Source organism: Nyctibius grandis, chromosome 5 (assembly GCF_013368605.1).
Source record: "Nyctibius grandis isolate bNycGra1 chromosome 5, bNycGra1.pri, whole genome shotgun sequence".
Classification (NCBI taxonomy): Eukaryota; Metazoa; Chordata; class Aves; order Nyctibiiformes; family Nyctibiidae; genus Nyctibius; species Nyctibius grandis.
Window position 1 is genome coordinate 65,151,653 of NC_090662.1, and position 13,980 is coordinate 65,165,632.

Here is a 13,980-nt window from a genome sequence, read left to right on the forward strand (position 1 = left end):
GTTTCCTAATTCATTTCTTAGTTTTAAATATGTCCTTCTCATATGTTTAACACGCAAAACAATGCACATAAAATAGCCCCAAACCCTGCTTCTTAGAGAATTATCTACCTTCAAAATTCAGAAGATGGAAACAAATCACAGCTGGGTTTATCAAGGTGCCCTCTTCTGGCCTTTAAAAAAAAAAGCCAGCTTGCTGTCACCTGGTTTCTTTGCTTGGAAGAGCCATCAAAACACGCATCTGTTTGTGCAAATGTTCAATTTATTTAATAAACTGGCCAGAAAAATACCACCACAGACCATTCTTGATACCATACAAAACACGTTTAAAAATCCTTCAGTTATGCAGGAGTTTATAAAAATAACTTAAAACACTATTCTAGAAATCTCAGTAGAAATACATGAATTTGTTACGAGCTAGAAATTTAGGCATAAGGCATTCTGCTCAGAGGGCTGGAGAATTTACCCCCAGTTCATATCATACTACTAAACTCCTGAGAACCATTTAACAAAAGTAATCCAAACCTTTCTGATAAAACAGAGAGAAATGAAAAAACCGGTCAAAAAGCACATTCATTTCCATTACAAAGAGACATTTTTACCATTTCTTGGTAAATAAGTACGCAGTTTATCTAACAGAGGAGAAATATTCAAGAACTTGTTATTTTCCATGGAAAAATCTGTTGTAAAAGTATTGTTTTCTTAATTAAATATAAAACAAAGCACACATGGAACTAAATACAGCTTTTAGGCCATATCTACACAGAAGATTTTTCACTATTGTTTTTTGGAAGTTGGGTGGGGCTTTTGTTTGCTTGTTTGTTCTGGGAGGGGCTGGTTTTTTGATTCTATAGGCCCACTAATCTGAAGGAAAGTCTCAATACTGCTGTGTTCAAAGTGGCCAATTCGGACCCGAAACAGTGCAGCGTACGACAGCTCACCTGGAAAGGACGAATTTATTCAAATTGAATAAGGTTACACAGAGCTCTTGGAAGCATAATTCATTCCAAAATGGAATTCTGTCTGTTCCAAATTGGATTAATTATAATCACATAAGCTGCAAGATAAAGCTAAGAAGATCACATCTGTGTTATATGCATGGTTGTTACTGTCAGGGGTAAAAAAACCCAATCTTTCTGCATAACAAGGCCTTAATAAAAAGTATTTTCCTTTCTCACCAAGGAGCATGTTTTCACAAATAAGTTTCTCTTTTCTTTTTCAAATAAGTTTTTATTTTCTAAAATAAAAAGTCACAATGGAGTCAGTTTGGAAGCCAAGAAATATGTTATTCTAGATGGTACTAAACTTTTTTCTGAGGATATCTTCTTCCTGATGATTGAGCATGTAGATACAATTTCCCCTCCACAGGCATGTGAGCTGGTAAAATGCATGCTCATGAGGAGACCTTGCAATTGCTGTGTTATAACCTAATACACAGGGGCACTACACAATTATCTGAACTTGTGGTAATATTCTTCAGTCCAGAAGTTCTTTGTTCAGGTAAGAAACTAGAGAAAAATCAAATCAAACCAAACCAAAACCATTGTTGTCCAGCTGTGCTAGCAGTTCTTCCATCACTGCCCACCAGACAATGCAGGCTTCAGGCTATGACTTCATGAAAGCATTTGTTAAATGCCCTGCTAAGCAACGGCTCCACAGTCAACATTCCCATTGCGTTGCTAATTGCCAGCCAATCACTGCAAGTGACCAACTCCCAGATGGTCACTTGACCATCTCAAGTGACCATCTCAAGTGACCATCTCAAGTGACTCTTCTCCTTAGGATGAGGGAATGCCCTGGTTAAGATCTACACATTTCTGCAAATGACCGAGGATGACTTGTCCCAAAACCTTTCTTCTGAATCGCACAAGTCAGCCACTGCAATGAAAGTCAGTCTCTGGCAACAACAAGAATGGGGGTCTTTAACCTCAGCATCCAGCCTGAAGGATATTTTCACCAGAACGCTTAGTCACGGACAGGGTGGTGAATACCTTAAGAGAAAGAAAAAAAGACAACTTTTAGTATGGCCAGAATGAATTTTCTCTTCTAGAAGATCAACTTGGGCATAATGTTCAAAACCACAGCCATTTCTTAAAGTAATAAAATAATAATGAAAAACATACATTCAAAATCCTTGCCACTAACCAGCACCTACACATACAAATACCCTTTGTTCTCTTAATTTACCTTATGGTCGTCCTTTTACAGTGGGAAAGAAAGAATTAAGGAAGTCATGTGACTTCCTACCACCTTTTGTCTTAATGCTTAAAATTTTTACAGTGGGAACAAGCTCAGCAATAATAAACTCCAGTCTGTACACCTAATGAGTAAGTGTCTTTATGGCCCAAACATAACTTCTTGGTTGGGAAAGTGAAGTTAACTCAAGGCTACGGCAGCTGGAGAGAACATAAATTTTGCCTTTGTACCTTTCTAGATATTATAGAAATGTGGAACTTATTGATTGCTGATGTAGGTATTATGTGTGGGATTTGTATCCTCCGGACACTAGCTAAGAAACACTTAGTAAATCTAGTTTGAAAAAGTCCAATCTTTACTGCTTTCAAGTCACATTAAAGAAAACAAGATTTTTGAGAATAATTATTGTAAAATTAAAAGGTATCAAAATTCAAGAAGAAAAATTCTACAAAACCTTGTTTAATATTAGAACTTTACTGTGCAAATAATTGCATAGTTTTGCATAATTGCATAGTTTTGCATAAATATAGAAAGGAAAAAAGGAAATCAAAACCACTTCTATCTAAATGGTTCAAAGTTGCAATAATTGAGTATCATCAAAGCCATCTCTCAGGAGGAATAAACTTAACACAGAGTAACATATATACCCATTCCAGTTATGCAAATAATGCAGAAGTATCAAAAGATAATGGGGATGTGAAAGCCCTGCAGTTCTCTAAGTAGAAGCTTTGCTGCATTAAGGCTGTTAGCAGCTCTTCAGAGAACAACATCAATAAAGGATATAGTTCTTCCACTTTCTATAAGCATGTAAATCATTACACGTAAATCAGGAAGACAAACACATGTCTAATATATATGGCTGAAGAACAGCAATATATGTGTGGCTTGAGACAGGGTTTCTAACTCTTCGGTTCTGATCCACAGACTGACAGCATTTATTATTATTTCACTTTGAAAGACAAAGATTAAAAAGAATATAATTTATCTGCTTTCTTCTTGGTCCGATTGCAAGCTCTGGGTGTGCTCGCCAGTTCCAACGGTTGCAGGGACCACACAGCTCCCTAACTCCAGTAAGCCAGCTGGGAGTAATTTCATAATTATTGGAAACATGAGTTTTTTGACAGAATTTTTTAATTACTCGAGTGAAGACAAACCCTTAGATCCAATGACTGGAAAGCCGTCATTAGCTAACTTGAAGAATCATTCCAGCTTTCAGAAGACACTTTATCTTAAACACAGATGCTCAATAATACACGCCTGTATTTTAAGCATTGCGGTACAGTCCAGGCTGAGAGGTAATTCTCTGTAAGGCTGAGGTCCTACCAATCTGTGCTCACACTTATTTGTGCTTTGCCTTGCAAGAAATTCCATTCAGAGTTCAGGCTTTTTGCAGAATAAAATGCTGCTCAAATAAGAAAAGTGAAATCTGGCTCTAATTTGTAAGCAGTGAGAAATGGGACCCTCAGCCTTACAGTCTTCTTCAAGTTGAGTAATACCATGTTTCACAGGACACTCTTTGAGCAATGAATCAGCACTAAAGCCAGTGAAGATGTTAGCATTTGACCCTGCAACACTGTCCCTCTCCTGCTCAGATCAGACTTCATTTTCCTTAGTTTTTACATGGATGTAAGATAAGAATAATGTCGATTTTATCCATCATTCTATTCATCAAGATACGCGCAGTCCTCACAAATTCCAAACAATTTTTAAGCATTTTTTAATCAAAGAGTACCATCTTGCACTTTGATTTTTGTTTACTGCTGAAGAGATTAAATTAAGTAACAGGCATAAAAAAAAAAACTTTTGAAGACCGGCACTAAAAATGATTGCTGTTCCCTGGAGCTTTCAAATAGTGTATTTCTCCTGAGCCAATTTCTTCCTCCCCCACTCAAACAAATATGATTACCTGAAATTACCTCCCTAAATTATGTCTAATCATCATTCTATTCAGTTTCAATTTTAGCAGCTCAGATGTCCAGAATAAATTATGACTATCATCCTCTCTTCAAACTGCATATGCTAATATCCTGCTTGAGTTCACAGGTTTGAATGCCTCACTCAGAGTTCCCCCTCCACAGGGCCCGTGGTAAGATAATGACCTGCTACCCCTCTTCAAGGGCTTCCAAGAACACCATTAGATGATACTAGAGAAAAAAAAAACAACAGAATTTGTATTGCAGATGCTTTGAAGATGATTCAGATTGCTAGCAGTCCATTCCATTAATGGAGTTCATATTATATTGCTTATACTGTATCAATTTGGAAACACAAAACAAGAGAAGTGGACTTCACTTCTGCAGACCACCATCCTGGTGCTCTCTATTAAACTTTGTAGCTAACACATGCAGGTAAAAACACAGATTCGGTACAAAGACCTACAAAGGTGATATACAGTTTTTGCAGGGACCTTCAGCTCATATAACTGGTCCTAATACTACTAAAATCAGTGGAGCATCCCTGATTTGTACCTGGGAGGAGCTGTCCCTCACCCACTAGGGAAAATTAAGCTCTTCATTAAAGAGGAACAGCAAGACAAACACAAGAAAAAATAGTTGTGTGGCCTCGTGTACTTCAGTTCAAAAGTGAAGTCCTAGAGAGTAAAGGAGAGAACTTTAAAAGGGTAGAATTTCATAGAAATAATTGTCATGTAGATGGTCCCTTTCCATAGCACCAGTTTATAAGCCTATTTTGAGTACACATATATAAAAAAAATAGCTTTGACAACCACTTTAGCAGAAATAGTATTTGAAGCCTTCATAAATGGATCTTTGAGCAGGAGGAAAATTCTATACATCCCAGTAGAGGGAGCACTGAATTAGGGGAGACCATAAACATTTCACAAATTAACACACAAAAAAAAATAAAATTCCCAGATTCAACCTAAGTGTTAGATTTCTAAATATTAAAACCACCCTACCTACCCCAAATTTGGACCTCTTTAATAGAGCTCTGCTATTCAGATTTCCAACACCTTACCCCAGAACGCTATGAAAGCTGAGATATGAGGTGACTTCATATACAAACCTCTGCACAGACAGGATGAATTCCTATGGTGCTGTCCAGCTGTTCCTTTGTCAACCCACATTTAATAGCAGCTGCAAACCCTTGGGTGACTTCTCCAGCATTTGGACCAAGGACATGGAAACCAATGACTCTCTCCTAAATACCAAAGATAATCAAAGGCAAGCACAGTCATGCATTCAGTTCTCTTTAGATAACGTGTAAGGTTTTCTAACTCAGAGTATATAACATCATCAGTTCACAAAATATACCTCAAATTAATGTAACCACACAAATGTGAACTATCATTAGCACCAACAGATGGGAGGTAGTCAATATAATTTTGTTCTCTCTCCGAAAAGGAAAAGATTCAACTAGGAACTCAAGAATCAGCTTCCTTACAAAGTTTTGTGCAGGAGTCCTCTGTTCACATCAGCAGCATACAAATTTAACACACATCATGATCTATGTTTGATTATAGTGTATGTCCAAATTGCAAACATGCATTTAAATTTTATTCAGGCAAGTTATTTCATTCATTTCAACAAACTGCTTGCCTAAGTAAAGCTGAGCACATTGCACAAAGGCTTGCAACATCAGGGCTTATGCGGGGCTGGCACATGGTGCGTATCTATTAAAGAAATTTTAGTTTGATAGTTGCTTACAGGAAAGGGCCACAAGCTAAAGGTTCAGCTAACAGATGTAGCGAGAGGTGCAGTGTAACTAAACTGACGACTACTCTTGTTGCAGTGTTTGCTGTCATTGGGAGAGAATGTACCTAGAGACCGGCAAAATAAACTGAAAGACATCCAGTTACAAGGAAGATAATATTACTTCATGCTTCTCACATCTACACCACTGTTTCATTGCAAAATACGTCAAACTGCACATATATCCTCAGCAAACACCCAACAGAAGTACTGACTTGACCTGCTTTTCTTAAAGAAAAGCCTGCTTCTCTAAGAAAAGCAAGTATCCTTTAGCAAATGCCAACTACTGTGGGCTTCAGTGGTTTTCAGGGCATTAACCAGATTTTCTGAAGCATAGATGTAGCCCAGTTGAGTATCAAAAGCTCCTCCCACTAAATATCACATATAACAGAGTGGAAAGGTTATTTTTCTTTCAGTAAGCCTCAGGACTGAGATTTACGACAGGGTTTATTTAACTAAGAAAAGCTATAATTAGGTAACAACTAAAACAGAATTATCCTTATTTTCCTTTAAAAATATGTACACATGTAAAAATAAAATCATAGTAAAAAAAATGGGGTAACTACAGTTTAAAATAGTTACTGAACACATTTTTCATCCAGGCTAACTTGCAGCTCTACCTTTAGATATTTAAACATGTTCCCCATTTTCAGGACAAGAAATGGAAACAAATTAATGAAACACTTTAATTACCATTAAGCCTTTTCATTTTCTTACGTAACTTTGGATTAGGAACATAACCATGGGTTCCAAAATGGCTTCCACACTAGTGCAAACTCCTCCAGAAAGAGAAGATGGGCAAAACCAGACAGGTTTTCAAATTTTACAAAATCGTGATGTGATGCTTAGAACAACTGCAGTGAGATAAATCTCTGTCTGATGATAAAAGAAAATGGATAAAGTAGATCCAAAATTTTATTAGGGCTGATAACTCCATGCCACTATCTTAAAAGGAATACATCTTTACAGCCTATTATTTTTCATAATAATTCATATTATTAAAATCAACTAAATTTTTATTAAAGAGATTATGATCATTCAGAGAGGGGCATATCAATTCTTTTGACCAATTAGTAATTTTGCTTGTGCTTCAACAGGTACTGTACATTTCCACAGCCAGGAAGTTTTAACCTAGTCCAAGGATAATCCTGGCATTATCACTCTAAATGAGATTTGTGCAGGCAAGATACATTAATCCTGTTAGAAAGAGCTCAAGAGTTTTATAGACACATGTGAATTTGCAGAGGTTACAAGTCGTGATGGTTTCTGAGTGACATCAATTTCTGAGAGAAGAATCTCCCAGAAAAAGAATGTCCCAGTTTGGGAAGGGGAGAATAAAACAAAAACATAAGACTTCTAACCATTTTTACATGCTTTGATTCTTATTCTACATATATGAAGAAGCACCATACACCGATGGCAATGATGGAATTTTCTATTTTACTGAGGGCCATTTTTGTATAAACCGAAGTATTGCATCACTATTAATATTTATTACATTTCAAAAGGTGGAAAAATTTTAATTAATTTTTAACTTGTTTAAAATAAGCTATTTATAGCTGTGGTATCGACAGTCCCTATAATGAACATATGGCTGCTGTTTTCCCTGGAAGGAAAGATGCACTTACATTATCTTGAATATTGCAAATTATCTTCGCATAGCATTTGTTGTTGTCTCTGGATGGCACAGTCCATTCCAGTGGCCAGAAATTACTATGGTACACCTGGAAATACAACACAGGTTAAAAAAAAAAAACAGTTGTGTAATTTCACAGCAGAGAGCATGATCATCCAAAAACTGCCAGACTGTCTTAAATTTGCCTCGTCTGCTTCCAAAGGTGGAGCTTTACTACTGACTGCAATTGCTTTTGGACATCACACATGTAAAAACTTTCAACAATTGTGATGCTGCGCAAGGATGATCCATTAACTAATAACTCTTCATTAGGAATCAGCCATGCTTGTAGGATTTGAAAGACTGGAAATCAGGGTGAGACTCTTTCTCCTTGATGTATGCCAGGATGCTGTTCACCGTGCTCCCATTAAACCAGACAAATACAAGCTTCCCTCACGGAAGGCTGTATTATCTCTGGGTCTACCTGGGATGAAGGCAAAAATATTTCTCAGAGCAGAAAAAGTGAAGAAATATCCCCAGAGTCTGGGTTTAGCAGAGATGAGGGCATGCTTTTTGCATGATCTCTTAGATTATGTATCACTGCAAAATGGAAAGTACATTTAAAACAAAAGAAAACAAAATGACATTCTTCTGTCTGCCCCAGCCAACATCACTGGATGACAAGGTTGCTCACCCACCTGTATAGCACATATTTCAGGAAATTACAGGGTTTTTTGAGGCACAGTTCTACTCAGAACTCTCAACAGCTCCCATTACAAGCTAACCTCAAACTGATTACTATTTGAAATTTAGTTTTTAATTGATCACAACTCCAGTAAAAATATGTCACTTCACAAACTAGGAGAGAGAGCTCAGAGTTTTTCCATATTAACAGGGTTACAAAGCATTTATAAGCATCACTGTCTGAAACTGAAATTTAACAGGTCTGAATGACAGATGCAACTCAATAATCGTACTGAAGCTTGCAAAAGCAAATATTGTGGCATGATAGCAAGGTCAGAATAAACTAAATTAGGACTTAGCCACAACACAAATGCTTCCAGATGCATATTTTCAAAAATGGCTTTGAAAATGGAAAGTGCATTTTCCACAAAGAAGGGTCCAATGTTACACATGTAACAGCAAGGATTTGACTCAGTAACAAAAATGTGACTGTGTATATACAAACTTTGTGGGGAGAACAGAATTTAAACCCCTGCCTTGTAGTCAGATTAACAGTACTTGACACACTGCCATTTTAAGTCATATTTACATCTTTTCTCCACAGTTCAAGTTAAAAAATATAATTGACAAAGCTAAGAGGGAGACAAGTTCTCAACTTTATGAGCCACCACTTATCTGCTTATTTCCCCAAATAATGCTTTCTCAGGTGATCTTCACGGGAGGTTAAAGTTCAGTTTATTGTCAGACTCCCTCCCCTCATGTTTTCTCCAGTGTGGTCCGTACAGTATTTTGTAAGAACAGCCTTAGGCACTAAGTGCTTACAAATGTCTAATTACACTCTCGACCAGCAATCCCAGTGAATAAAAAGGGATCACTCACATGAATAAAATTAGGCACATACCTCCTTGCATAGTCAAAATAAACAGGAAAAATGAGTATAACAACATCCAGCTCTATGAAGTAAAAATCACCATGGCAAGGAATTTGCCACACCGTAGCTACAAAAATCTCCACTTTGACATTAAAACCAATGCATTACTTCCAACACATAACCAGCTTTAATTTATCCTGAGGTATTTGCATACACAAAGAAACCTTTTTTTTTTAACCAAATATTCCATCTTCAAGCCCTATTTGCCAAAAATAGAACATATTTGCAACTAGAGGTATCAGAATCAGGGACTATTTTTACAACATGTCTAGGAACTGTCAAGGAAGAAAAAAATGTACCTAGCCACCTCCTGCCCTTACATCAGAACACAGAATGCTGTTGTTAATCGACTCTTAACATTATTTTAAATTACAAATTGGGAACTTAAAATCCAGATGAAACTAAGGCTTTTACCTCAATGTTTTCCTCCCCAAACTTCTCCACCGCAGCCTCTTCAGAATACCCACAGGCTCCATACTCCAAAGGAGTGAATACAGTGGTTGGAACATTCACATAGTCACACTGTGTGGCATTCAAAACATATCAAAAAAACACACAACAACAGTAATAAAATCAGCACAATGGGTAAAAATTCAGCAGTCTGAAATTCAGACAGAAGAAAAGTTGGATTATTCGGAATTCTGAAAGCTACTTTTTTTTTTAATTTAAAAAATCATTTTAAATTAAACTACAGTTTTGGTGTTGTCTCTCTCAGAGGCGTTAACTAGAGGAAGAACAGAAAGACAATTTAAAGCCACACTGTCATTAACATGCATAGATTAAAAGGAAGAGGAAGTTCAGTGCCCTGTTTTAAAAATGTACCAGATCAAAGGTCTGGTACATTTTTAAAACAGATAAAAAGTACACTGTTCAACTGCCTCTACAAAGCATGCTATTTTTAGCTGGGAATGCTGCAAAGACACCACCACCATCAAAACCCACCATTTTTTTTATTAACTGTGGCCCTAGGCGATGCCAAAGAACCAAAGACATGAACTACAGACTTTGGGGGGACAGCTAGAACTAGAGCTGATACTGTGCGCCTAGTCACGTACCATGAGAGACAAACACTAACTCCTGTTGACTGGAGCTTTACAGTATTCTAGAGGTTCCTTCTCTGGGCAACTTCTGGGCGTGACCACCCTCACTGTAAGAAAGGTTTTTTTAATCTTTAAATGGAATTTTCCTGTGCTTCAGTTTGAATCCATTGCCTCTTATCCTTGCACTTTATACCACTGAAAAGAGTCTGGCTCCATCTTCTTTACTCTCTACCATCAGGTACAAATACACTTTGATGTAAGAGCCCCCCAAGCCATCTCTTCTGCAGGGTATAAAAATTCCCAGCTGTCTCAGCCTCTCCTCATGTACCAGATGCTCCAGTCCCTTAATCACAGTCATGGCCCTTTGCTGGACTTGCTCTGTCCTTCTTGTACTGGGAAGCCCAAAACTGGACACAAAATCCCAACCTGTCTCACCAGTGCCAAGCAGAGAGGCAAGGTCTCCCTTCACCTTCTGGCAGTGCTCTACCAGGATGCATCTGCAGGATGCAGCCCAGGATGTCACTGGCCTTCTTTGCCATGAGGGTACATTGCTGGCTCACAGTCAGCTTGTCCTCCAGACCCTCTGAGGCTTTCTCTGCACAGCTGCTTTCCAGCTGGTGGGTTCCCAGCCTGTGCTGGTGCATGGGGTTACACCTCCCCAGGCACAGGACTTTGCACTTCTCCTTGCTGAACTCTGTAAGATTCCTGTCAGCCCATTTCTCCAGCCTGACGAGGTCCCTCTGAGTGTCAGCACAACCATCAGGTGCATCAGCCACTTCCCCCCAGTTTTGTATCATCTGCAAACTTGCTGAAGGTGCACTCTGTCTCATCATCCAGATCATTAATTAAGATGTTAAGCAGTATTGGACCGAGTATCCAACCCTGTGGCACACCACTAGTGACCGGCCTCCAACTGGTATTTGCAATGCTGGTCACAGCCCTTTAAGCCTGGCAGATCAGCCAGTTTTCAGTCCACCTCACTTCTACTTACCTAGCCTGTACTTCATCGGTTTGTCTATGAGAATGTTATGGGAGACAGTGTCAAAAACCTCTACTACAGTCAAAGTAAACACCATCCACTGCTCTCCCCATATCCACTAAATTAGACATTCTGCCATAGCAGACTAGCAGGCTGGTCAGCTCTACTTAATTTCTAGTAATTTTAGTTTCTATGGATTTCAACTCTAATTTCCTTTGTGACGGGGGATCAACTAGGATGCTGCTTACCATTCTTTCCCCACCTATCTGTAACACTTCATTATGTTTCACACAATCACCCTTTCCGGATTTGTTACAACAGCAATGTAAGCCAGGATCCCATCTAAGTAGTTACTCATTTCTTGGATTCGCTGAAAGACATGATGCTTTCTTTGTCAGCCTGAGGATTTTCATATCTAGAGAAACAGTTATCTGGCATAAAATGTAAATTAAGACATATCCATAGTATTGCAGCAAGAAAAGAATTCTAGCTCCAGCTATGGTTTTCTTAAACTTTGCCTGGCTGATGTAATGACATCATACACACTGATTCAGGATTCTGTCACTGCAATAACTGCCAACCTAAAATAAACAACTCAATCAAGCTCTAAATCTGACCAACAGCTGAACTTGATACGAATACAGCAGGTTCTAAAAGAGAAAAACCTTTACGCTTATGTTCTATGGTTATGAAGGCGAGACAAGCACCCATGTCAATGGTGCTTGGACAACAGTTCTTTAAAGGCACTCTCCCTTCCTCCTGGTTTAAAGATAGGGAGTAAATGAGTACCCGTGCTACTCCTATTTGCACTAGCATAACTTGACTGAAACCTACAGTTGCAATAGTATGAAATGTAAACACTGAATTGATGAACTCAACATCGCAGGTATAAGTATGTGCTGACTTATTGGTACATTTGATCTTCCTTTGTGTCTATATTCAGTTATAAGCAGAACTATGTATTACATTGAAAACATATGGATGAGAAGTGAAAAAATTAGAGGAAATAATGTTGAAAATGAAGAGCATCACAAACCCATTTTACACTTTATTTAGGGACCATAGGTAGGTTCAGTAAACCACCTATGAATTAAAGCATTTAATGGGATGGGAATGACTGCTGACTTTTAGGGAAGGCAGTAGAGTTAAAAACAAGTTAAATTATCTCAGTTAATTTTATCATCATTATACTCCGAAAGAAAAATAAAACCTCTTAACAGGAAAAAAAGAGACTACTGCTTAATCCATAAGGTATTAATTTCATCCTACACAATTAGCAGAACATATCTGCAGTAATAGTTTTGCAAGGGGAAAATTAAAGTGATCATCAAAGCTAATCTTTAAAAGCCTACAGAGTTATCCATAAACAAGCAGACTTGCACTCTGCACTTAGAAGTAGAGCCATGACAGTGTTTTGTGGCAATTTGTTCCTTACCTTACTCGTTGCCCCAGCATAAAGCCTTTGAACTAACAATCTTCCTGCCTGGATTGCCACTGGTGTGAGTTCCAGCTTGTCCTGCAGTATATCTCCAACAGCATAGATATATGGCACGTTTGTTTGCTCCTCATCATTGACAGGAATTTTTCCTGTTCTGCAATTTGAATTAACAAGAAAAAAGAGCTAAGTGCTCTGCTGTGAAGACTGGGTGTGTAAATAGCCTTGCAGGAATTAAGCACTTTAGCTTTAAGAGAAAGACACGTCTTTGAAGTATGAGGGAAAGAAGTCATATTCACAATCTCACCATCTTGAGCAAGTACGTAAAGCAGTACAAATCTGACCAAAACTACAGGAATTTATACACTGGATAAGGAGGTAGCCTGTGAAGTTGTGATTTATCTCCTGAATGAATTCTTTGTTGAGGCGTAAGTCCCTTCCTCAAACACTATCTGCTACCAGCTGAGCTGCGTACTGGCAACCTTGAGGAATGACAGGAAGAGACATTCTCCCACTCAAGCTGCAGGACAAAAGAATTTCTCCACTACTGAAATTCCAGTCCAGTGGCTGAAGTAGTTTCTATAAACTCACCCTTCAGGCTTCTACACACGGACAGGTCAAACTGTTAGACACTCTACTTAAGGGACAGCCAGCAAGTTATAAGTGTACTGAACTAATGGAAGTTTTTAATTATTGATATTTCCCACTTCATTAATAAATGAGGTAGTGCAGTAATCACTGCAGGAAACATATGTAACAAAGAAACCTAATCAGACAGGCACAGAAACAGTCACACAGTTACTTGAGGGACCAGCGGCAATTCCCATATTAAAATCCAACTTCTTCAATTTTGCTCGTTATCAAATATACAGTTTATGCTAATAATTTTATAGTTCATTCTGTTAAGCTAGTAATAGGTGTCCTGATGTCAGAAAGATGTGTACTGTTCTACAAGACAACATGGGTCTGCCAATTTTGAGTGGCCCAAAATTTCCACTTATTTAGAACATTGCAACAGTTCCCTTCAGCAACATCAGTCACTGCGTTCATATATAAGCTGCCCTCTGCACTGGTTTTCCATAGACTATCACGTCAAGTTCATGGTCCTGTGTCTTTTCTTCAAAGGGGCCATCGTCTAGGCCCCAAATGCCTAGAAGATGTTTTAGATACCAATATCGAAAATGGTACCGATGGCTCCACTCCCTAGTGCAATGGCCTCACTACATTAAACATGAAATGCTCCTCTACAGGAGACAGATTGTTGCCAAGGGTTGCTCTAAGGCAAGAAATAAACTCCTCCAAAACCTAAAAGACATCACCAACTCCAACTGTGAGTTTAAGGAAAGCTACTTTGACCTTATATTTTAAAATAAATATATAGTAGCATTTACAT

The 13,980-nt window shown here is 38.2% G+C and overlaps 1 protein-coding gene across 1 annotated transcript in view; it reads right to left on the reverse strand.

Moving 5' to 3' along the window:
- Positions 1-291: 291 nt before the first annotated feature.
- TXNRD1 (thioredoxin reductase 1) overlaps positions 292-13,980 on the reverse strand; it is a 55,876-nt gene continuing 42,187 nt past the window's right edge. Inside the window, exons 12-16 of the mRNA XM_068400565.1 lie at positions 12,588-12,744; positions 9,548-9,655; positions 7,532-7,627; positions 5,218-5,352; positions 292-1,988 (exon numbers count right to left, since the gene is read on the reverse strand). Of these exons, the coding sequence (XP_068256666.1) occupies positions 1,926-1,988; positions 5,218-5,352; positions 7,532-7,627; positions 9,548-9,655; positions 12,588-12,744 (559 nt within the window). The 3' untranslated portion in view covers positions 292-1,925. The remainder of the gene's footprint in view (positions 1,989-5,217; positions 5,353-7,531; positions 7,628-9,547; positions 9,656-12,587; positions 12,745-13,980) is intronic.